The following is a 26403-nucleotide window of genomic DNA, read 5'->3' on the forward strand; positions in this document are numbered from 1 at the left end:
ATAAAAAAGAAACTTACATCAAAGAAATGGTTAACGCCATTTTGATTGTCTATATTGTTAACTATATATTGTTCATTCTGAAAAGCAGGCTGTCCAGGACACATTATTTTAAATACCTAACCTAAGTTAACCAACTCTATGCATGATATTTTCCCAACCCCTCAGCCTTATCGGCTAAGTAGATATTAGATGTATTTTCTTACATGACGGTGTTGCATTATATTCCTCTCTATAAACTGGGTCAAATTCTTTTAACCCTTTTCTCTCATCGGAAATTGAAATAATGTTTGTTCACTTAAATATTAGTTCGGGTTGCTATAAGTGGTTGTTAGGGCCTCTTGGTTATTTTAAGTCTACCTTATTTGAAGTCTCGTTAGTAACATGAGTAGATTTAACCTCATAGGTTATTTTTAGATTTTCTGACTAGAGTCCAGTTGGACTCCCAAATCTGGACTTCCTTAGGAGTATACGGTCTCTTACTACTGTTGTAAGAATCGTTGGTTAGCTACAATCTCCCCTAGAAAGAATACTAACAGAGAAATGAATAAAATCTCAAATAAACAAGATTCTGATATGGTTTCTAGGAAAAAGTGCAAAATACCATCTATTGCAGATAGAATCTTGAAACCTCTGCTATAAAGCTTTACAATATGTTTAATTTCATGGAGTTTTTTTTTTATAAATTTTCGGTTACTACCGGCACAGTCGGCTAATTACATTCAGTTTGCTGCCTTGAACTGTTTGAAGACCTCCACAAGAAAAAAACCCCTAGTCAAGGTATTAGGAAAGTAATGATGAAACTAAAAACATTTGTGTTTTTCTTTTTCATTTTGTTATTTCAAAAAGGGCTAACTTTCGTTTTGATTTTCTTTCGTTCAGAAGTACGAAGAAGTTATAATGTTATAAGCTTTTACTCATAATTTGTAGGTAATATGTTTTAAAACAGTTTTAAATAGTTTGCTGAAACAATTGAAGAATCAACATCGTTTTGCTATGTCAAAACAGGTAATAATTTCGACGAAAAGAGTGCTTGCACTAGAAAAGATTGAATACTAAATTATAATTTATTATAATTCAAAAACTAATTGACAAAAGCAAATTCAGGATTTCACTATAATCTCCATTTTCTAGCTCTCCATCTCCAATTCCTATTTATTGTGAAAACTGAGTGTATTGTCTATTCAGTAAACAACAAATTCCTCCTTATACAACTTTTCATCTTAAATTTGGCACCCAAAAGTTCCCCAGAGAAGTACATATAATAAGGGATTCTATGGGTTCTATAGAACCCGAATTACTATAGGCACTACTTTTGGATTGTATGTCAACCCCTGAAATAGTTCCGAAAGTTTCCGTTATCCGATGATTTTCACGGTTCCCACAGCAAATAACTGAGCAGTTCTAGCCAAAGTTGAGACATGTACTCTAAAAATAATTCACAACATTTTTTTAAATTTGCCTTACCAAATTACTTAGAAATTATGCATACAATTAAGAGCACTGCTCACATGTGGTATAGTATTTTCGTAAGTAAGTAGGAAGGGTGTATATTGATAATTTATTGATAAGAAAAGTTCTATTGGACATTGATTCTTATGCCGTATAGAAAATTAGTTGTTTACTGTGTTGTATATTAAGAAAATGGAGAATGATCTAAAAACATTGCTTCATTTGACATTTTGATAGTAGGTAGATTGATATTTGAGTGTGAAGAACAGATCAGTAGATATTAAATTGACATGAATAGAATCAGATAGAAACCTAAAAGTACCCGGAGAAATACATGATACTTGGCCAGTAAAAAGCATTGAAAAACAATAATGAGAACAAAAAACAAGAAAAAGCGGAACATCTCTTTCCTTTTGGTTTTCCACAGGGAACAACATCCTGGATACAACGCAACCGATTTTGAATATGAGCTGAAATAAAATAGAAATTGAAATTAATTATACTATTGCCAAAACAGGAAATAATAATGTACAGCTAACTATTTATTTTCCTTCTTTTTCATATTCTTATATAATATTTTTATATAATATCAATCAATGCTTGCATTAATTCTTATAATTAAAACCCCCTTAAAAGCAAAGTCGATGCCTTGTACTAAAGTAACAGTAAAGCAACTTAAAAATAAAGTGCTGATTTTGATGCTGGTATACCATTAACTCAGAGACACACTCTCCTTTTGTTGTTGATGATTCCCCTGACCAGGCGAATCTATCATAGTTGCAGCAGCAGCTGCAATCTAGTAAAGAGTGAGCGATAGCCCACTAGAACCAAAGTTGAAAAACGTATTTTCAAAAAAACTGTCTAGTGAAAAAAAATTGCAATCTCATACTGACTCAGGAATGATAACTATTGTTTCGGTTAATCTTAGAAGTAAAAGTTTATTGCGAAAAGAAATTTATGATGATTTCAAATAAGAGCCTGAAACCCCTTGAAAATGGCGTCATATCGAAAAAAAGTGCACCATTGGAATCAGCATGGTCCAAAAACTTTTGTAGGATAATACAGTCCCCCATCTTGAACACTAAGGAAAATGACTTTTTTGCATGGGTAGCACTGATCTGTCTCCCGTTTTTGCTAGCAGGGCTAGAGGATGGCCAGAACATCACAGAGAGACGCGTAATAGCTCATTTGAAAGGAAATTAAATTTGTAAGTGCCCCTTGGAAGTCACCAAAAAGATTGAAGGATCACTAGCCCCCCTCTCTACCGGCCCCCGCCCCCAAAGTCATCCAACCAAAATTTCGAGATAGCCATTTTGTTTAACATAGTTCAAAGGTTCAACATATATGGTTTTGACGATGATATGGCCCTCCATAGTTCCTGTGGAAGGGCTGTATGTGGTATTGAGCGTAACTATATTGCGTGTATCGGTATCGGACGTATTGGTATCGCATGTATCGTATCAGGAATAACGGTATCGATATCCGTTATTGTTTTTTTAGTCATTTTGTAGGCTCATTTTTTAAAGCGTGTCCCGGCAAGGTATAATGGTTGCAGCGGTAGCTGCAACCTAGTAAAGAGCGAAATACAGCCCATAGTTACCGAAAGTGAAAAAAATGTGCTTTGAAAAACACCGCCTAGTGAAAAAAAATTCCCATCTAACATTGGCTCAGGAATGTTAACTATTATTTTGGTTCGTCTTAAAAGTAAAAGTTTATTGCGAAAGGATATTTATGGTGATTTCAAAAAAGCCTCAAACCCCTTAGAAATGGCGTCAGATCAAAATGAAAAGTGTACCATTGGAATCAACGTGGTTGAAAACCTTGTACAGGGAAATTACAGTCCCCCTCCATGAAAAACAAGGAAAATCACTTTTTTGCATCGGTAGCACTGATCTTTCTCCCGTTTTTTTGTTGTTTTTTTTTTCTTTCTTTGCTTTCAACAGGCCTAACGGGATACCAAAACATCATAGAGAGATGCTTGATGGCTCATTCAAAAGCTATAATTTACGGGCTTCTTATAAATTCTGCATAGACTGAAAGTTTTTCGTAGCTGTCAAGGTTGTTTACAGTATTTTCTAGGTGTCCTATCTCTCCCAGATCGGTGATAATTAGAAATTATATTAAAAATAGATTTTCAACTGAAACTAAAGATAGACATTAAAACTTAAAACGAACATACATTATTCGGTATAAATAAAAAAAGATCATGGCAGCGTTGTTTCTACATTAAATTTTAATCAAAAACAAACAAAGATTAATTAAAAAAACAAAGTATTTCCGAGGGAAGTAAAGAGCAAAGATGAAACTTAAAACGAACAAAAATTATTACTTCACAGCCTATTTAACGTATATCAGAAAATCTAATGCAAATAAATCAACTGGTGATTTTTCCCTATGTAGGATTACAGAAAACTAGCGCTTTACTGAAAACACAAAACAATATAGGAGGTAACCTTTTAAGGACACTTTTAACAGTATAAAATTATAGCATTTTTAGATTGTTGTTATGTTTATATTTTTCGTTCAATGCGGCATCACTTCAGCACAATAAGCTTGGTTCAATGATTGACTGTCGTTTTGGATCTGAAAAGGACATTTCATGATTATTTTGTAGACAAGATTGAAGTGAAGAAATCTTATTAGTATTAGGACTACATACTCGCTTTAGAATTTGTATCACAACTTAAAATTCTTCGTTTTATAGAGAGAAATAACTGGATTTCTAGAGTTCATATTACGGTTGATATGTTCTTTATTTCGGGAAATACTAGTTGAGACCAAGATGTAACCTGATAAATCAATCCAATATTCTATATGATGTGTAATGACTTTAAATAGATTAGTTTATTGTTATGAAGCTACGTATTTAATTTTGACTCCTAAATCAATATTCTTGTTTTTATACTTGGCTTTTGTGTTTTCACTAAAGCGCTAGTTTTCTGTAATCCTACAAACACAGGGAAATATCACCAGTTGATTTATTTGTATTAGTTTTGTTGATATATGTTAGATAAGTGCTAGTTTTCTGTAATCCTACAAACACAGAGAAATATCACCAGTTGATTTATTTGCATTAGTTTAATTAATGTATGTCAGATAGGCTGTGAAGTAATAATTTTTGTTCATTTTAAGTTTCAACTTCGCTATTTACTTCCCTCAGAAAAACTTTTTGTTTTTTTAATTAATTGAAATATGAAACCAAGCGTATCTCAAGTGCTTGGAATTTATCAGATTCGTCTCAACGATTTTGTTATTCTTGCAGTTAAATGGAAAAGTTTTCCTTATTTGAGGAGCCTGTTTATAACACATTTGACATTTAGTAGCCACTCTTGTTTTCCTTTGTTTATTCTTGCTAGTTAGTAAAAAAAAAATTCCGTATCCAAGGTGGCCGTTTATATTAAATTTTTATTTAGTAACCAATCTCATTTCTTCCATGTTTATTCTTACGGTTAAGCAGATGAGCACAAAAAACTCAAAAAGACGAAGTTACACGAACAAAAATAAGATCGTGAAAACTAAGGGATCAAACTGAAACAAAATTTAATGAACAAAGGTTGTAGAACTGAAACAAATAGAAATTACATGAATAAAAATGGCAAAAAGACAGCATCAGTTGAATAAAGATTGAAATGGTAAGAAATTTACCCTCATAAAAGCAGTACATTTTAAAACTTTTGTGAAAAATTTAATTGACAAGACCATGTGAACAAGAACTGAAAAATACGAAGCCACCCGAATAAAATATTATGAAACAAAAATTTTAAAGACGAAATTAAGTGAACAACAATTGAAAAATTCAAAAAAACTTGAGGATGAAAACCGAAAAAGAAAAAAAAATTGCGAAACAGTTGAATTAATTTTAATGAAAAAAATTGTGAATACGTATGGTCAAAACTGTAAAAGACGAAATAACAAGAGAAAAAATTAAAAAAGGTGAAAAATTAGGGACAAAATTAAAAACCGGAAAAAGACGAGCCAAATTGAAAAAAAATGCGAAAACTCAGAAATAAAATAAAAATGGTAAGAACTTAGGAAACAGTATAAAATCGAAAATTAAGTGGACAGAAATTGCAAATGGTAAGAACTAAATGACAAAAAATTTTAAAGACGAAATGAGCAAAAAATTGACATGATAAAATCATGTGATCAAAAATAAATAAACGTAAATTCCTTGAAAAATGAAAAAACGTGAAAAATTAAGGACAATAATTGAAGAATATGAAAACCTAGGGGGAAGGTCAAGAAGAATGAAAAGTTAGGCACAATATTTGCAAAAAAATTACTTGAACAAAAAGCTGAATTTTGTTGACAAAAATTTAAATTTTTAGAAGGTTTGCTAAGGCTCCATATCTTGTTTGGGAAATACTTTATAAGAATCCTTAAAACTTGCAAATTCAGTAAGCTATATGTGAAATTATGAAAACTCAAGTAAAACATATGAAAATTCCTATTAATATTATTTTTTGTTGTGGGAGGGGGAGTGGGATTTATGTTCACTTCTTAAAAATAACCAGAATAGAAAAATACATTATACAATACATGAAACTATAAAAAAAACTAATAAAAATCTTTCAAGTTGCACATCAATCTAATTTCACTTGCATTAACCTATTCCAATTATATTTTAATGAAGACACCCAAAAATAGGCTTCTTTATGTTTTAAGAAGGTAGTCAATGTATCAGTTCTCCTTATTTCTATGGAGACAAAACAACTTTCTCCGGGTAGATTTTCAACTTTTTCAATTAGGTTTATCTACTTTGTGTATTTTTCACTTTTTATTCACGTATTTTCGCCATATTAGGCTTATTTAATACAATTTAGTGGGTAAAATATCTGTTTTTATGATTGTGACTTGATGAAAATTTATTAGGCATGATAATTTGTTGACTATATGGTGTCCCCCTATATATGTGATAGGTTTTTTATTGTTGAGTGTCCTGTATAGTTTCAACAAAGTTAAAACTTGTTATATCTAATTTGAGGTGTGTATGGTGAGGTTCTGTTGGTGAGTATATTGACTCAAGAAGTTAAAATTTTTTCATAGTGAATTTTTATGTGTGTATATTGAGCTTCACTGAGTTCCGCATTTTTGAGTCTGCCGTATTGGTTTCAGAGTTATGAATTTCGCCGTATTGACTTTCTTCGGCAAATTTTTGTGTTCAATGAATATTCGGTTAACTTCAGCCGGTTCTTGTGGATGAAATATAAGTTTATTAATAAATAATTCCGAAATTTCAATAATTAGACCATAGTTTCATATATAGTGTCTGAACTTGCAGTAGCAAGCAATCCCAGTTTTCAATAAATCTTTACAATATAAAGTCATTAGAAGGAAGTCCTTACAATATAAAGTCGTTTTTTCAAAGTTGTTATAAGGAAGAAAATACAAATATGTTAAATCTTAAATTGGGAAGTTTTTTGCTATCAAAAAACAAAATAATAACATTTGATTTTTATGAGAAAAAGCAAATATTTTTGGAATACAAAATGTGTAATTAAAAAGACATGAAAATTCAAAGTCACTAAAAGCCAGAAAATACAAAAGTTGTTACAACTCAAGAAGTACAAATTGTTTTCTTTTTCAAAGATAGACAACAAGATTTGTAGAATTTCTATAAAAAGCTGAGATTCATGGAATTGTAAAGGTCTAGTCATTAAAGTTTGAAACTTCAAGGTTGTTAAAAGGAAGGAAACGTGAAAAAATTTTATATTCTAGAATTACTAAATGATTTGTTACCAAAATTGGGGTAAGAAATTGAAGTTTTAGAACAACTATCGTTCTTGAAACGCGGAAGGTTTAGCTACAAAAACATATAAGTTTAAATTCGTTAGAAAGAAGAAAATTTGAAGTTCGCTAAAATATCTGAACTAAGAAGGGTTTTGTTGGCAAAAATATAAGGAGCTCGTCTAAACTTCAGAAAAGGCTCAATTGAATGGATATTAAAAGTTCTAGTTCATTTTCTCAGAGTAAAAAAAAGATCGGAGGGCAACTAGCCCATTCTGTCCTCCACGGCTTTGGTTTTATCGGATATCAGTTTAAACCCCTGCTATAAAATTGTGAGGTGACCATTTTTTTTTAAATAGTTCATACATCAGATATTAAGACTCGAGGGTCAACACGACCCCCAGGGCCCAGGAACAGGCGTTGTAAGTTGTACTCTTGGGATATATATGGTTCTTATAGAAGGGATGCTCGTATAAACTTCAGAGAGGGCTCATTTGATTCAAAACAAAAAGTTCTAGTTCAATTTTAAAGACTCAAAAGGACTCAAAGACTCAAAGATTTTTGTTTAAAGTTTGACTTTGAAATAAGGAATTTTCAAAGCCTTGAAACTTTTTCCAATCAAAAACGGACAAAAATTAATTAAAAAAATTTCCAAAAAATAAGTTTTTCAAAGAAAAGTAAAGACCATTTTAAACTTAAGCTCGTTAGATACAAATACCTGTTAAAATTCAAACTCAAAAAGACCAGAACTTACTATTAAAGAATAAATGAAACTCAAAACGAAGAGAAATTAAATAAACAACCATAGCAAAAAACATACAGCAAGTAATAAAATAAATTAATAAATAGATCTTAAAGCGAGTAATGCTCAGCTTGAATATCAAAATCAAGCTTAAAACAAAAAAAAATATTTTGCTTATATTTTGAAAATTAAAACAAACAGAAATTAAATAAACAATCAATGCAAACAAAGATACAGTAGATATTAATGTAAATGAATAAATAAATCTTAAAATGAGATAAACTTAAACTGAATATGCAAATCAAGCTTGAAACGAATAAAAATCCCTACAAACAAGAGTTTGTGTACCGTCTCCTTCTCTCACTGTAAATGTCTATAGCCTACTGCGTCCTTGGCCCTTTACTAAAAACCAATTTTATGACAAATATTTTCTTTTGTACTTTTTTGTTATTTCATTTATAATTCAATAGCAAAATATTTTTTTTCGTTTTAAGCTTGACTTTCATATTCAATCTAAGGGTTAGTCGCTTTTAGGTCTATTAATTAATTTATATTGTTACTTGTTGTATGCTTTTTGCTATGATTGTTTATTTAATTTCTGTTCGTTTTGGGTTTCATTTAATCTTTAATAGTAATCTATGGTCGTTTTTAGTTTGAATTTTAACAGGTATTTGTATCTGCTGAGCTTTAGTTTAAAATGGTCTTTACTTTTCTTTGGAAAAGGTATTTTGCGGAAATTTTTTTTTTTAATTAATTAAGAAAAAACCTGTTACTTCCAAGAGAAATTTGATAGTATTAACAAAATATTTGTTACACTGATAAGATAAACCACGATACAACACTAGAAAAACATCTTCAGTCATTTATTTCAAACGAAAAATCTCCAAAACACACTTTGAACCAACTAGTGAGGTAACAGTAACAAGACAAAACAGGACAGTATAAACATATCTTGAATCCTATGTTTCAAACGAAAAAAAAACTTCCAAAATGAACTTTGAAACATAAACTGGGGTACCACTGACAAGATAAGTTATGACACAACACTATTAAAACATTCACACTACTCATATTTTTTAAACAATAAAATTTTCAAAATGCACTTTGAAACATTAACAGAGGTAACACAGACCAGATGAACCACGATTAAAAACTATAAATACATCTTGAGTCATACGATTCAACCGAAAAAACTTCCACAATGCACTTTAAAAGCATCAAGAAAAGTAACAAAGAGAAGGCATGACAAATCACTACAAAAATATCCCAAGCCATAAGTTTCAAACGAGAAACTTCCTAAATGCACTTCAAAACTATCAAGTGAGGTAACAGTGACAAGTAAAACCCGGACAGTACATAAAACATCTTGATTCATATGTTTCAAAAAAAAAAAAAACTTACAAAATGAACTTTGAAACATAAACTGAGGTGACACTGACAAGATAAACCACGATACAACACTATAAATAAACCCTGAGTCATACGATTCTAACGAAAAAATTCCCGCAATGCGCCTTGAAAGCATCAAGAGTTGTAATGAAGAAAAGTCACGACACGTCACAACAGCAATCTCCCAAGACATGCGTTCCAAACGAGAAACTTCCAAAATGAACTTTGAAAGTATAAACTTAGGTGACCCTGGCATGATAAACGACGATACAGCACAACAAGAACATTCTGAGTCATACATTTCAAACGGAAAACTTTCCAAAATGAAAGTCAAACCCCGAAACAACACTATAAAAACATCTTGAGTGACACGTTTCAAACGAAATAATTCCAAAATGAACTTTGAAACAACAACTGAGGTAACAGTGACAAGACAAACCCTGAAACTACACTACAAAAACATCGTGATTCATACGTATCAAAAAAGATACTTCAAAAATGAACTTTGAAACATCAACAGATGTAAAACACTTAAGATAATGCACGACACAAAACTACAAAAAATATCCTTAATCATATTTTCCAAACGAGTAAACTTTAAAAATGCATTTTGAAACATCAATAGGGGTGACACTGACACGGTAAATCACGATACAATACTATAAAATTATCTTGAATCATACGTTTCCTTTGAAAAAAATGCACTTTGAAACATCAAGAGAGGTAAAACTGACAAGATAAAGCACGACAAAACACTATGAATACATCCTGAATCATATGATTCAAACGAGAAAGCTTACAAATTCATTTTGAGCCATCAATGGAGGTAACAATGATACGAAAAACCACTACACAACACCATAAAGATAGCTTGAGTCATACGTCTAACTCGAGGCTGAATTTTTTCATTCCCTGGATCTATTAAACCCCAGAAAAATAGTAAAAAATATGTAAAAATATTAAAATATGGAAAATGCAATTCTCAAACCTCGGGCCATAAGCCCTAAAAATATTAAATATATGAGGTAAATGTTAAAATCTTGAAGATAATTGCTTAAATCCCTAAAACCTTGAATATTCATAGTCAAAATTTCCCCGTAGTTGCCCGGGCGCGTAATGCCATGGTGGTGTGATGTGTTTTTTTGGAGCATCATAAATGACTTGGCTTGCGAAAAAAAGAATCAATGGGTTGAAACAAAAAGTTTAACAAGAATATTTGAAAAATCTCTTAGGAATGCTGGTGTGATGGCAGAGGGTTCCACAGAGCAATAGTAGTGGGGTACTGTGGCGTAAATTGATAGGAGTATCACGCTGTAGCAAAGAAATGATGACTTCTCGCTCTTCAAAAATACAATGTTTAATTTAGATATCCTAGCTTATTTTCGGAGTGAAAACGGTTGAAAATATCCTAGAGGGGTGATGAGACGTGGTGCCACGTTGATGACGGATGGTAAGGTGAGTAATGTGACGGAAGTGTGAATTGACATGGTGTATCACGTAGGGATAGGTTGGGAAAACTTGAATCACCGGATTAAGGCATAATTTTTAACAAAAAAGTCTGAAAAATGTCTTTGGAATGATTGGTAGGGGGTGTGAGGGCAGTCAAATAATGGTATTGCGGTGTGAATTGCATGGATTAACATGTTCTACGTTTAAAAGTTAAGATGGGGATGTTATAGAATTTTTAGCATGGAGGATGGGGGGTTGTGAAAATCTAACTTACACTAAAAGAAACGTTGTATCTTCGTTAAGGGTCCTCGGAAATACCTCAACAATGCCTAAAAATTTGCATCAAATATCAACCTTACCCTCTGGAAATGATTACTAAGGAGGGGGGCCGTAGAGCTCCAACTTCGGAGTCCTGTTCTAAAGGTTCTTTGAACTAGATTTGTATATTATCATCGATTTGACTCTAGCTCCATACATTTTTAATATGCCTACATTTTTAACTAAGGATACTCTTAAGGTTTTCTTGTCACCGTATGAAGAAAATCAATTACATTGACTGGAAATGACACGGACCCTAAAACTGATTCCTACAAACATCGTTACTCATTTCTTCAGTGGATAAAGAATAATTAATCTACCCCTAAAACAACAATTAAACAAACGATTAAATATTCCCCAATATACCAAACTGACACAGGTTCGAAAAAAGAATTTCGTTGGCTAAGTAATCAACAGTGTTTTGAATATCCAGAAATATATTAGCAGGAATTAATTCAAAATCTAACGCAGATTATAAAAAAAGTTACACACACTTATTCGTTGAGTATTACGCAAGGAAACCAATTTTTAAAATTGTGAAAGAAATGTATATATTCTAAAAAAGCATTAAGATCAGATAACATAGACAGGTCAAATATTTTACCAAACACTGATAATATGTAAATTGGCCGAAAATTTACTTGTTTTTTGTCGGCCCTCCAATACATAAAACAATACTAGAAATATTTTTTCTAAGCAAAAAGAAACTAATTAATAATAGGTGAAGAAAAGCTTCCTGTTGGGGGTGGGGAGTCTGGTTTTGTATGTTAACGTTGTTGATAGTGAAAAACATGGCCATTATTTAGCATTGTCACTAGAATTGAGTTGATACTACTAGACACTTTAAGGAGGGGCGAAAATATATGTTACCATTCTTACTAGGATGAGGTACAATTATTATTTACGAATAAACATGTATATTAGGATAAGAAATCATAAGTGAGATTAGAAAGTTGAAACAGGACGTATTATAGTCTTTGGGATACTGGCGGCTAACAGTAATTAATAATAGAGTTAAGAGAAAACTATGTTACATATAAGCTGAATGAAAAGATGAAATGGGGCATTTGTGGAATTAATTGAATTAATTGGCGGAGATATAAAAGAATCACAGTACATTTCAAAGTGTTAATAATATATTTAAACTATAGGGACTATGTTGGTCAGAGTAGGGAAAATTATCCATTAAAAAAGAATAGTATAGCTTAAAGGCGGTAATTCAGGTGAGTTATAGGATAACTCTTTTGCATGTAATTCTTAAAGGTGTTTGAGGTATATAGAACATCAATTATGTAAAAGGATATTATGGTTGCAACAGAAGCTGTACCCTAGGTAAGAAAGGTATCTTGCCGAAAGCAAACGAAAATTCTAAACTTCATTTTCCAAATCGTCAAGGGAGGAAGAATCGCCATTTGAAAATACCTGAGGATTGGTAACTCTGATTTTAATGAATTTAATAGTGAAATTTTATTCTGAAAAGAAATTTATGTAAATATTCAGTTGGAGGAACAGTCTACTATATAAATAGTAAATAGGTCAGCTGTAGACAATGTGTCCAGAATGAAAGGAAAATTGCTACAACTTCCTAATAACATAAAAGTAAAAATAAAAAAAAACAACAAAAGTATAAAGAAAAGAAATAAAACATTAGTTATAAAGGATAAATTCACATTTAAAACGGGAAAACAAAAGAAACTTTTTATTGCTAATATCCAGAAGCTGTTAAAAACCCCATTTCCTAAAAATTTAAACATTTTTTCCCATCACGTTACCATGGAGAAAAAAAGAAAAGAAATATTGGCAGCATTGGAATTATTGAACTTTCAAAGACGAAATGTCTTCCGTTTGTGAAAGAGGAAAAAATATAGAAATATATAGAGCATAACAATTGTAATAAGCAGACAATAATTTTCTTAAGGCTTTACGGTTAAATTTTCTACTGTTCTCAAGTAGTCCCATCAACCATCTGTGTCAAAATTCTCAAGTTACACACCTGAATCATGAGATTCAAATATTTTCTTATAAACGGCTTAACAAATTGGTCAAAAACTGATAAAAGATCTAAAATAATCTGTTTGAATTTGCGTAATCAAACAAATTTAAAATAGATCAGACTGTTTGGCGCGAAGGGCTGAATTTTGAAAAAATGACAAAGTTCCTGGGCACTGAAACCTCTGGCTACTCCTCTGTCTATACTCCGGCTCCTTAAAACTCTCAACTTAGACTCCATATTACTGTCGGCAGGAAGAAACAACGATGCTTTTCAATGAAAGTAAATATGCTAATGTATGCACTAGTAAAAACGATGGATTTATATTGATGGACTTTGGTATCAGAGGTACCACATCAGACATTTAATTCCAGTGATGAGATTCCGAGAATCTGACTACATATAAAAAATAACAATTTTTATCAAGAAGATAAGAACTAGATGATGCAAAAGAGGGGAATGAGTCTTCGGTGGGTCACTTTTTCTTAGCAAAGACAAAAAAGGTTTGGCTATCTAAAGTTTTTCAATCTGCACTTTTCATTTGAACTTGAAATACTTGACCCCAAAAAAATTTACCCAACTCAGAAGCTTTGCATGGCCTTAAAATAAAAGTTCAAAATAGGGACAAAATCCTTTTTAATAGACAGTGTATAGAAAATTCACAAAAAATACCAGATATTTCGGTCACATATACAGTGACCGTCATCAGTAGTAAAACTACTGAAAGGGCCTTATACTAGATAATTTTCTGAAGGGATTTTTTTCTAGTGATAAATTTTTGAGGAAGTGAGTTCCCTTATTACTGACTTTTAACGACCCTAAAATCCAAAGAAAACAGTTTCGCAACAGCAATAAGATACTGAAATTTATAAAAGAAGAAACCTACTGAATCTACCTATTAAATATTGAAATTTTGTCTTACCAATTAATGAAAAAAACATTGCTGCAAAGCAGAAACCAAAAAACAAATCATGACCCCTGACGTATGGTGCCTTTGGGATTTGTTTTTCCGCATAGGCTGTTATCGTTAAAAGAGTAAGAAATGAAGTAACTCCAATGCTCAGTTTGGTGCCTGCTTCTCTGTCCGGCAAAAGGAATACCAGCCATGATGAGATAACAACAATCAGGGCCGGGAGATATATTGACAGAATTGGCAATTGAGGATATCTTGCTAGGTTTAGTTTTACCCATGCATTTTCAAGCACCACGTTTCCAAAACCTGCAAAATAAGTTGATAAATAAAAATTACAAAGTTTTACATCACAATATTAGCATAATTTTATTTGTTTATATACTTATCCATCTATTGATTTCGATATTTTTTCGGAAACAAAATAAAAAGGATGAAGAATTCATAATGCAAAAAAAAAACAACCAAAAAACGACCTCATTCACAAATAAAGACACCAGCAACACAAAGAAAGAAGGAAATGACCCAACTGATCGAACCAAGAGAAATAGACAAAACACACCATAAATGACATAAAACAATACAAAAATAGACGGCAGATAGGAAGAAATTTTTTTTTATTGCTCACACCCATTTAATTCGGCAAAATTCAAATTTGTGATTATGTTTTGCAATTCGTTTAGCAACTCAGACAAAGGGAGCTCACATTTAAAATTCAGATACAATATGTGAGTTCCTCTGCCATGGAAAGGTAAAGTAGATGCTTGACAATCAGAAAAACTTTAGAAATCCAGGATTCTCTAGTTCCGAAGTGAACTTTCATGACCCTTGTCGATCACTTATAGGGCTCAAACCGCAACATCCCTGGACGCCCACAAGGGGGGGGGGGCAAGGGGGACGCCAACCTCCCCCCCCCCGGCTGAACGACGGTGTCATATATTTGTATTAATTTAAAAAAACTTTCCACAGAAAAAGTTTTCAAAGAAAATAAAAGAGCTCTATTAAGCCAAAAATGGGCAGAAATGAAGTCATATACGGTAATCTGCCAAGCGTAAAATTACCACAAATCACTATCAAAAATTAAATGAAGCTCAAAAAGAACATAAATTATAATAAATAGCCGAGTCAAACTCAAAACGAGCAAAAATTCACATTACTAGGGCTGACAACCCCCATGCCTTCTCAAGGCAAGAACATAATTTAGGCTTTACTGAAAAAAAAATAAACGTGGATTGTCAGTTTTTTTTACCTATGCTGATATTTATTCCTTAAAATAAAAAAAAATGGGTAAAAAAAATGAGTAGAAAAAGTTTTTTACTAATTTAAGTAAAAAAAAGTGAAAACATTTGAACATATTTTGTTTTCAGTAAAGCACAAATTATTTTGTGGTCTTGAGAAGGCATGGGGGTCATCAGCCATACTAATGTTAATTTTTGCTCGTTTCGAGTATGACTCCGCTATTTATTTAAATTTCTGTTCATTTTGAGTTTCATTTATTTATTGATATTGATTTGTGGTAGGTTTACGCTTGGATGATTACTTGACTTCATTTCTGTCCATTTTTGGCTTACTGGAGCTCTTTACTTTTCTTTGAAAAACTTGTTTTGTAGAAAAAGTTTTTTCAGATCAATTTGTGTTCGTTTTTTATTGACAAAGTCATTTTCATGAAAAAAAAATATCTTTTCGTTTTTTTTTATAAGAATCCATAGTTTGGCATAATTGTGGGGGTTTGACATACCCAATATCGCTAAGGACATATTTGCTGGACCGTTCTACTATGCTCAACAAAATAGTTGTCTTATAAGTGTTGAAGGAGGGCTTATTGCCCTCCAATATCATTTTACTCTTAGAAAGGACCCTAGAACTTTTAATTTTGAATCTAATTTGCTTCTTTAAACGTTTCAATGATATTTCTAGCCATTATAGAGCGGTGCTGCCTATGATATTGCTTATTTGCCTTTTTGAAAACCTAACTGTATACAGTTTTTTCGTTTAATTGGAACGCCCCCTAAACCCTTCTTAGAAGTTTCACCTTAATACTCTAATCTTCATTAGTTGCAGTAACTGTAGTTGTATTACTAAAAGTATACACATATTGCTTTCTGGCTAGTTCAAACTCCCCCACAGCTTACTCTTAAAACTCTAACTTAATAATATAAAATGTTCTTGAGATATTGCTTTGTCACCTTTTTGAAAGTCCACTTGCTCATAGTTTGTTTTGATTTATTTCAACGTCCACCAAAATATTTCTTATATTTGATTGCTGAAGACATTGATATATTTTCTCTGAACTATTGGCTACAAAATGGCTGTCTAATAATTTCGATCGAATTTGTTTGGGGAAAAGAGGATATCAGGGAGAGGGGGGAGCTATTTTCTCTCCATTACGCTTGACCCTTAAAATGGAACTAGAAGTACACAATTCCAGTCAAATGAGCCTCCTCTAAAGTCCACAAGACCACTTCTTCATAAGAACCTTACATCTCCCGGGAGTAGGGGGAAGGGTGCCAGTCGAGGATGAGATTTAATGTCCTTGGTAAAGGACTTTTCTAGACCAATCAGAGAGTTACAATACTACCGGGATGAGGTGCCATCAGGCCAGATTCCTGGGAATTTAAATATATCAGCGCACAGTTTTCAGAACAAAGGAACCGTCAGAGATTAATCGACATTTTAGGGGATTATTTGGGCGAAACAGATTAATCAACATTTTAGGGGATTATTTGGGCGAAACAGTTTGAGATATTTTAGAGGATGATTTGGGTGAAACAGAGTGAGACAAGTGAGTTGACATAGCTTTATTTCGTGGCTGTGGTTTGTATAATCCGATGCAGCAAATAAAATATTGTTTAGCATTGGAGTATGCTAAAAAGTTGAAAGTAATAAAGCCGTAGGCACCAAGAAAAGATCACGTGACATGACCCAGCTTTACTTCTCGGCTGTGTTCGTTATAATAACCAAGTACACAATATGGGATGTGACCGATATAAACTATTGCTTAGCAAAGGAGTATGCTAAAAAGTTGAAAGTAATAGAGTCGTCGGTGTCAAGATGACCTAGTGACTTGACCTAGCTTTACTTCTCGACTGTGTTCTATATAATACACAAGTACCATTGACCAGTGTTGTCAATAGAAAATATGCTTTAGCATTCTATTTTACTAAAAAGTTGATACTAATAAAGATGTAGATGCCAAGAAAAGAATTTTAATAAAGAAATTCAGAACAATCCTTAGAAATCCTTAGAAATCAACTAGTGAGATGATTATGGGTATGAACCATCAAGTACCGCAACCATCAATGACACTAACCATCAAGGACCTCAACGTCAAAGGGGCCCCTCTCCCTAACCACCATGGGGCCCCCTCCCTCCAACTTTTTGAGGACACCTCCCCCCCAATTTTTCAATATAAAGGCTCCATTAAGAGTTATAAATGTGTAAGAAAAAAGTTATCAGAACGTCATATCAGACCTCATCTTTGGGGAATTAGACAAGCGAACGGATTTGACATTTAATTCTGACACTTTTTTGCTTAACACTATCAAATATGACATTTAGAATGTTAACTTTTTTAAAGCTCCCCATGGCCTAAATGTTTCCTCATTATAACAATTTTATTTACTAGCCTTCGGCACTTACGATTCAGCTGTTCATGAAAACATCCACCAAAAAATAAATATTATAAAGAAATTACCACCACTTTAAAAATTAAACACATCGAAACACCTATTTCAAACACATTTTCAGACCAGTTAATTTAAACGACTATATACAGTTTGAAGACGTTCATGAAACGTTGGATTGTTCTTTGGTCCAAAGTAATGGGCGAACTTGAGAAACGGAAATAAAATTTCAGGGGAATCTACAGAGTCTAGACTTTGCTCATTTTAAGCCCTTTTTCATATTTTTTATTGTTTTTGCGGTTCGAGTACAGTAGGACATTTGAGGTGAAGTTTTTTTTTAAGATGAATTTGAAAAAAAAAATTAAATAGAGTTATTAATTGAAATGAAGGCAGAAAGCTTGTCACTGGGCCAAAGAAGAAAGTTTATCGGGAGGAGAAGTCAGTTTAGGGATATTAAAAAGATCATTGTTTATGGGGTTTCACCTACAGGTTCAATATACGTTTCATCTTTTGAATCAGTTCCATAAAATAATTCCTCAGGTTCTCTCTCTCGATACTAGAGTTACTTTCTTCACATAGTTCATAAGCAGTAGAATAATCAGTATCCCATTTTGCGACATACACAATTTTTACTCTGTAAATATTTAAGGTATAGTACAAATGGATTACAAAAAACATGAAAATAGGGGGGACAACAAATTGTCGGACAAATTTAGTAACTGAATTTATTGATTTGATGAGTTTGGGCTTATAAATAATGCCTGTAAGGCCTTATTATTCCCCTCATGAAAATTTATTGTAATGAGGGATTACACTCTTTTGGGGGACACAACGAAATGTTGAAAAAATTTAGTAACTCAATTTAGTGATTTGATGATTTTAGGCTTATAAATAACGCCCAAAAGGCCATATTTGTGTCCTCGTATAAATTTTGGGTAACGAGAAATTACGCTCTTTTGGGGGGCACACCGAAATGTTGAACAAATTTAGTAACTGAATTTAGTGATTTGATGAGTTTAGGCTTATAAATAACGCCTATAAGGCCATATTTTTCTCCTCATATAGATTTTGGGTAATGAGAAATTACGTTCTATTTTTTTTTTTGGGGGGGGGGGGGTAAAACGAAATGTTGGAAAAATTTAGTAACCGGATTTTGTGATTTGATGAGAAATGTTGATTTGCACAACGAATTTAATGTCTGAAAGGCATTACTGTTCCCCTCATGAAAATATAGGGTAATGAGAGATTACACTCTTTAGGGGGGGACAAGGAAATGCTGGACAAATTTAGTAACTGCATTTTGTGATTTGATTGGTTTGGGCTGATAAATAAATCCCGAAAGGCCATATTTTTCTCCTTATGTAAATTTTGGGTAAAGAGATTACTTGTTTCTTTTAACATTCTCGTTTATTTGTTTGAAATTGTTAAATTATAATAAAAATAAGGGTACAATTTCCCTCCACTAAGTATAATTTCAGAGAGTTGTTAAGGAAGTTTGGCATAGGTGAATCCTTTATTATTGAGATACCTTTAGCGAGGAAATATATATTTTAGAGAATACAGCCCAGAGATCTGAAGCAGTCCATTAAGAGATACATATTATTTTTTATTTTGGAACGATGTCTTGAGAATAATTATTTTGAATTTCTGGAAATTAGTATTTAAAAGAGATGAAGGCTTAAAATATTAATTGCCTATCAACTATGGGATAAATCTTAGGAAATGGTATCTCCATTAAGAGACACATATTATTTCTTTATTTTGGAGGGACGAGTTGAGAATAATTATTTTAAATTTCTGAAAAGAATTATTTAAAAGAGATGAAGGTTTGAAATATTATTCCCTATCAACTAAGGGATAAATCTCAGGAAATGGTAACTGCATTAAAAGATACATATTATTTTTATTTTGGAGGGATGTCTTGAGTTTTATTTAAAAGAGATGAAGGCTTAAAATATTAATAGCTTATAAACAAAGGGATGAATCTCAGGGAATGGTAACTCCATTAAGAGATACGTATTAATTTTTTTTATTTTGGACGGATGGCTTGAGAATAGTTATTTTAAATTTCTGAAAACAATTATTTAAAAGAGATGAAGGTTTGAAATATTAATTTCCTATCAACTAAGGGATAAATCTCATGGAAATCTAAGTATCAGAGTGAATAAATTCATTTTCAACATCTTCTATCTAATACATCTGATAACTTTATCAAAATCTAAGTATCAGAGTGAGGTGCATCGCGCCTGAGTATCACAGCATAGAATGATGGAGTAGGACCTCGGTCTTATTATGTTGGTTCTCTGGACTTGAGGTAATGGTCAACAGACACAGACGGGGGCATTCGTACTGCGACGCTAGATCCTTTACCAACATCCTTTTCGGAGACGTCGGATAACATTTTCAAAATTTAAGCATCAGAGTTATTCAATTCTTTAACAACATCATTTGTCATCTACAAAGGATAACAAGGACGAAATCTAAATATCAGAGTGATTAAATTCCTTATCAACATCCTTTGTCGGATATATAGAATAAAATTGGCAAAATCTAAGCATCAGAGTGAATAAATTCTTTATCAATATTCAATTATCAGATACGGCATATAACATTAACAAAGTCTAAGTATCATAGCGAACTAATCCTTTATCAACATCTTTTGTTGGATACGTCAGATAACATTGACAAAATTTAAGTATCAGAGTGAATAAATTCATTATCAACATGTTTTATCCAATACATCGGATAGTATTAAAAAAATCTAAGTTTCAGCAAGTTGGGTCTAAGTTAGCATCAAAAGGATCCTACAACATTTCACAAAATCGAGGGATGATTTAATCACTCTGATACTTAGATTTTGTCAATGCTATCCTATTTATCTGACAAAGGATGTTGATAAGGAATTTATTCACTCTGATACTTATATTTTGTCAGTGCTATCCTAAGTATCCGACAAAGAATGTTGATATAGGAGTTATTCACTCTGATACTTAGATTTTGTTAACGTTAACGTATGTATCCGACAAAAGGACGTTGATATAGAATTTCAAAACTCTAATATTTAGATTTTGTCAATGTTATCCTATATATCCGACAAAAGGATGTTGATAAAGAATTGATTCAGTCTGATACTTGGATTTTGTCAATTTTATCCTGTGTATCTGACCAAGAATGTTGATAAAGAATTTATTCACTCAAATACTTAGATTTTGTCGATTTTATCCTATGTCTCCGTCAAAGGGTGTTGCTAATGAATTTATTCACTCTGATAGTTAGATTTTGTCGATTTTATCCACCGTATCTGACAAAAGATGTTGATAAATGATTTATTAACTCTGATACTTAGATTTTGTCAATGTTATCCTATGTATCCTACAAAGGATGTTGATAAAGAATTTGTTCACTCTGATACCTAGATTTTGTCAATGTTATCCTTTGTATCCGACAAAGAATGTCGATAAAGAATTTATTCACTCTGGTACTTAGATTTTGTCAATGTTATCCTGTGTAGCCGACAAAAGATGTTGATAAAGAATTTAACCGCTCTGACACTTACATTTGGATAATGTTACCCGTGGTATCCTACAATAGATGTCGGTAAAGGATTTATTCACTCTGAAACTTAGATTTTGTGAATGCTATCCGATGCATTGGATAAAAGATGTTGATAATGAATTTATTCACTCTGTTACTTAGATTTTGTCAATGTTATCTGACGTATCCAACAAAGGATGTTGATAAAGGATTAGTTCACTCTGATAGTTAGAATTTGTCAATGTTATCCTATGTATCCAACAAAGGATGTTGATAAAAGATTTATTCAGTCTGATACTTAGATTTTGTCGATTTTATCCGCCGTATCTGACAAAAGATGTTTATAAATGAGTTATTAACTCTGATACTTAGATTTGGTCAATCTTATCCTATGTATCCTACAAAGGATGTTGATAAAGAATTTATTCACTCTGATACCTAGATTTTGTCAATGTTATCTTTTGTATCCGACAAAGAATGTCGATAAAGAATTTTTTCACTCTTGTACTTAGATTTTGTCAATGTTATCCTGTGTAGCCGACAAAAGATGTTGATAAAGAATTTATCCACTCTGACACTTACATTTTGATAATGTTACCCGTGGTATCCTACAAAAGATGTCGGTAAAGCATTTATTCACTCTGAAACTTAGATTTTGTGAATGCTATCCGATGAATTGGATAAAAGATGTTGATAATGAATTTATTTACTCTGTTACTTATATTTTGTCAATGTTATCTGACGTATCCAAGAAAGGATGTTGATAAAGTATTAGTTCACTCTGATAGTTAGATTTTGTCAATGTTATCCTATGTATCCAACAAATGATGTTGATAAACTATTTATTCACTCTGATACTTAGATTTTGTCAATGTTATCCTATGTATCCGACAAAGGATGTTGATAAGGAATTTATTCACTCTGATACTTATATTTTGTCAGTGCTATCCTAAGTATCCGACAAAGAATGTTGATATAGGAGTTATTCACTCTGATACTTAGATTTTGTTAACGTTAACGTATGTATCCGACAAAAGGACGTTGATATAGAATTTCAAAACTCTAATATTTAGATTTTGTCAATGTTATCCTATATATCCGACAAAAGGATGTTGATAAAGAATTGATTCAGTCTGATACTTGGATTTTGTCAATTTTATCCTGTGTATCTGACCAAGAATGTTGATAAAGAATTTATTCACTCAAATACTTAGATTTTGTCGATTTTATCCTATGTCTCCGTCAAAGGGTGTTGCTAATGAATTTATTCACTCTGATAGTTAGATTTTGTCGATTTTATCCACCGTATCTGACAAAAGATGTTGATAAATGATTTATTAACTCTGATACTTAGATTTTGTCAATGTTATCCTATGTATCCTACAAAGGATGTTGATAAAGAATTTGTTCACTCTGATACCTAGATTTTGTCAATGTTATCCTTTGTATCCGACAAAGAATGTCGATAAAGAATTTATTCACTCTGGTACTTAGATTTTGTCAATGTTATCCTGTGTAGCCGACAAAAGATGTTGATAAAGAATTTAACCGCTCTGACACTTACATTTGGATAATGTTACCCGTGGTATCCTACAATAGATGTCGGTAAAGGATTTATTCACTCTGAAACTTAGATTTTGTGAATGCTATCCGATGCATTGGATAAAAGATGTTGATAATGAATTTATTCACTCTGTTACTTAGATTTTGTCAATGTTATCTGACGTATCCAACAAAGGATGTTGATAAAGGATTAGTTCACTCTGATAGTTAGAATTTGTCAATGTTATCCTATGTATCCAACAAAGGATGTTGATAAACGATTTATTCAGTCTGATACTTAGATTTTGTCGATTTTATCCGCCGTATCTGACAAAAGATGTTTATAAATGAGTTATTAACTCTGATACTTAGATTTGGTCAATCTTATCCTATGTATCCTACAAAGGATGTTGATAAAGAATTTATTCACTCTGATACCTAGATTTTGTCAATGTTATCTTTTGTATCCGACAAAGAATGTCGATAAAGAATTTTTTCACTCTTGTACTTAGATTTTGTCAATGTTATCCTGTGTAGCCGACAAAAGATGTTGATAAAGAATTTATCCACTCTGACACTTACATTTTGATAATGTTACCCGTGGTATCCTACAAAAGATGTCGGTAAAGGATTTATTCACTCTGAAACTTAGATTTTGTGAATGCTATCCGATGAATTGGATAAAAGATGTTGATAATGAATTTATTTACTCTGTTACTTATATTTTGTCAATGTTATCTGACGTATCCAAGAAAGGATGTTGATAAAGTATTAGTTCACTCTGATAGTTAGATTTTGTCAATGTTATCCTATGTATCCAACAAATGATGTTGATAAACTATTTATTCACTCTGATACTTAGATTTTGTCAATGTTATCCTATGTATCCGACAAAGGATGTTGATAAGGAATTTATTCACTCTGGTACTTAAATTTTGTCAATGTTATACTATGTATCCGACAATGAATTTTGATAAGGAATTTAACCACTCTGATACTTTGATTTTGGTAATGTTACCCGTGAGTAGAAGGGCCTTATTGACTCTCATTGCTCACCCCTGCTGCCACCTACAACTTTTTTTGCACCCCAAATAAGGGCATAGCCTCCCTAGGGAGACCACGTGGTTAATGGGGTCAATGACCTCTTTTTTCCAAGGTCGATTTATTTGATGTTTCTATGTGTAATAACTCCGGGACGAAGGTTGCACATGCGCATTGAATTCTAACGGGAAACAATGTTATTGATTTAGGACTCGAGGGGGAAGTGAATTTCCGAAAACTTGATTGCGTAATCGAAGGGGAAGTGGATTTCCGAGAACTTGATTGCGTAATCAAAGTGTGTCAACAACAACAACATCGACCTTGACATTCGCTGAGAGCGATGTAAAATTGGGGTCGGCAATAATTTGTGCACACTCTAGAGGGTCAGTCACGACGTCACAGCGAGATCTATTACGAACGCTTTCACACATTTTGCCAAACGCTTAATTTAGAATGAGCTTATACATTTCATTCTCCACCTTTGAGTTTGCATTAGAGCGTTTATCGAAAAAGGTGTCGATAAACGTTTTCAAGTAGGGTCGCTGATTGAACTGCAGGACCCTGTGTATTTTAGTGATATTGAAACCGTTTCTCACCATCCAGTGCAAAAGCACATGGTGAACAACGATATTCTCTTTAGGGTCCAAATCAGCAATCAGTTTCTGTTTGGAGGGAGTCCAGTGCATCCCCATATCCTCAACCAATGAACGATTGTAGGGGCTCAGAGAGTCCCTGCTCACGGGCCGATTGATACAGGGAAAGACAAAATCTTTGACTAAGTCGTGAAGCGCCAGCGGAACGTGACCGTCAATTTCAAAGAACCATCCTTGTGGCCCATTGTCCTCGACGGTGGTAATGTCGGGGAACTCACAAGGATTCTCAAGCCATTGATAGTTCCCACACGGCAAAGAGTAGTGTGACATTGCCGAGGGGTACAACGAGTTCATGTCCGAGAACACTGCATATGACCTTGCACCGGTGCTTTGTCCGCTCGGATCAGTTGATAAGCCGCGGTCCCCCTGAAAAAAATACCCCCCCCACATTGAACGCACTCCAAAAAGGTGTTGTGCCATGTCGGGGCTTAGGCCGCTTTCCTCCCTGCTAATTTTTTAAATTAAATCGATCACTAAATGGGGTGTAGAAAAATAGTAGCCTATATCTAACCCGAACTCTGAATAGATCTGGTCTGTGTTCTTACAGAGTATATCCAACAGAGTTAGAACGTCACTGGCCAAGTACAGTCTACAATAATCCCACCCATTTTTACAATCCCCTTGGACCACACCTTCTTGGCAAACTCATACTCCTCGGCTGTGCATTCACTGTTGGTCAGTGAATTGTAAAAAGCTTCAATTGGAGGTAGTTTCTCCTCACTTAAGCGTGCGCCAGAACAGTAATAATCGTATGCGTCTATACCTTTGCAGGTCAACAGGTCATACATTTCACTGTCTGGAAAGTGCTGTTTAAGCAAGGGAAAGCTATCAAAATTGTCGCTTTTTTGCACTTGAATCAATTGACTCAATGCCTTGGGAAAAAAACTAAAGGAATCTAAAAACCTGATTTTATTCCAACACGTATGCCCATTATCCACTACCTGCCATTTCAGTTCAAGAAGCAACAGCTTCTCAGCCGATTTGGGAATGATGTTACAGTTAAATGAACTATTTACCCATGGACAATCTACTCCCCCTCCTTCCCGGTGCATACGTGCCAGTTCCGGTACAATAAATTTTAAATCATAATTGGAGTTATCAATAAAAACAGGGATAAAAAACTGCTGGCTAACATTCAAATTACACGATTGATGCGCAACTCCTCTAAAATTACTACCCCCGAGGATATTTCCTGCCACAAAAGGTCATGGTCTCGAACTTTGCCCCACCCCCCACGGTTGCCTGTTGCCCCCGTTTCCACCGCTGCACTCTCCCCCGTCCAAACCCACCAGATTTTTTGATTTTTAATCGCGAGACGATCCTCGACAGACAGCACCATTGGATAATTGGTATTTATCAAACGAGAAATAGCACCATTAGCCGTGCCAATCAGTTTAGTCAATGCCTTGACCATGCACTCGGGCCCCTCATCCAATGTTTCAACTATTTCTAACACCCGCATGGTGTTAGAACTATCTCTTTGCGCGTGGGCGTAGGACACTGCAATAGCCTGATGTTCTTTGATACGGTTTGGAAATTTGGGGTCATTCACCTCCACCAGCTTAGCTTCACAATCCAAAGATATTTTGTTGCACTGGAGAAGGGTATTTTGAAAATTTTTGAAACGTAGAATAGCCCTATCCCCTGAAACCGTTTCCACTGTCTGGGAGCCATATTAGCTACAGTGCTTCATGTAAGTCCATACTTTTATATTACCATAGAATTGTGACAGGTACGTTGGACAGTAGATACATTCCCCTAGATCCTTACCACACCCCCCAGACCGCTACTGTTATCAGTGAGCGGATTAAAATGCCCGATTACATTCGGTTCACTAGGTGGCGTGTATAGCAACCAAACCCAGTGTTTAACCAAATCAACTGAGGGACCCCTTACTGGGAAGACCACCCCCTTTTTTTTAGAGCGAGTTCCATCTTCAAATTCAGTTTCGTATTGTAGCACAGTAACGCCGATATTTAAGTGGGCATTAGCCCTTTCAAAAATGTCAATAGATCGAAGCGTTACTGGGTATTTCC

At 33.3% G+C, this 26403-nt stretch overlaps 1 protein-coding gene across 1 annotated transcript in view; it reads right to left on the reverse strand.

Annotated features, from left to right (window-relative positions):
- Positions 1-1073: 1073 nt before the first annotated feature.
- The window catches only part of LOC148956164 (gamma-aminobutyric acid receptor subunit gamma-2-like), a 68394-nt gene continuing 43064 nt past the window's right edge, over positions 1074-26403 (reverse strand). The window contains exons 3-4 of the mRNA XM_089089533.1: positions 13987-14283; positions 1074-1919 (exon numbers count right to left, since the gene is read on the reverse strand). Coding sequence (XP_088945659.1) covers positions 1762-1919; positions 13987-14283 — 455 coding nt within the window. The 3' untranslated portion in view covers positions 1074-1761. The remainder of the gene's footprint in view (positions 1920-13986; positions 14284-26403) is intronic.

The sequence above is a fragment of the Artemia sp. Qi Xiang Cuo genome, chromosome 1 (assembly GCF_049724085.1).
Source record: "Artemia sp. Qi Xiang Cuo chromosome 1, ASM4972408v1, whole genome shotgun sequence".
Classification (NCBI taxonomy): Eukaryota; Metazoa; Arthropoda; class Branchiopoda; order Anostraca; family Artemiidae; genus Artemia; species Artemia sp. Qi Xiang Cuo.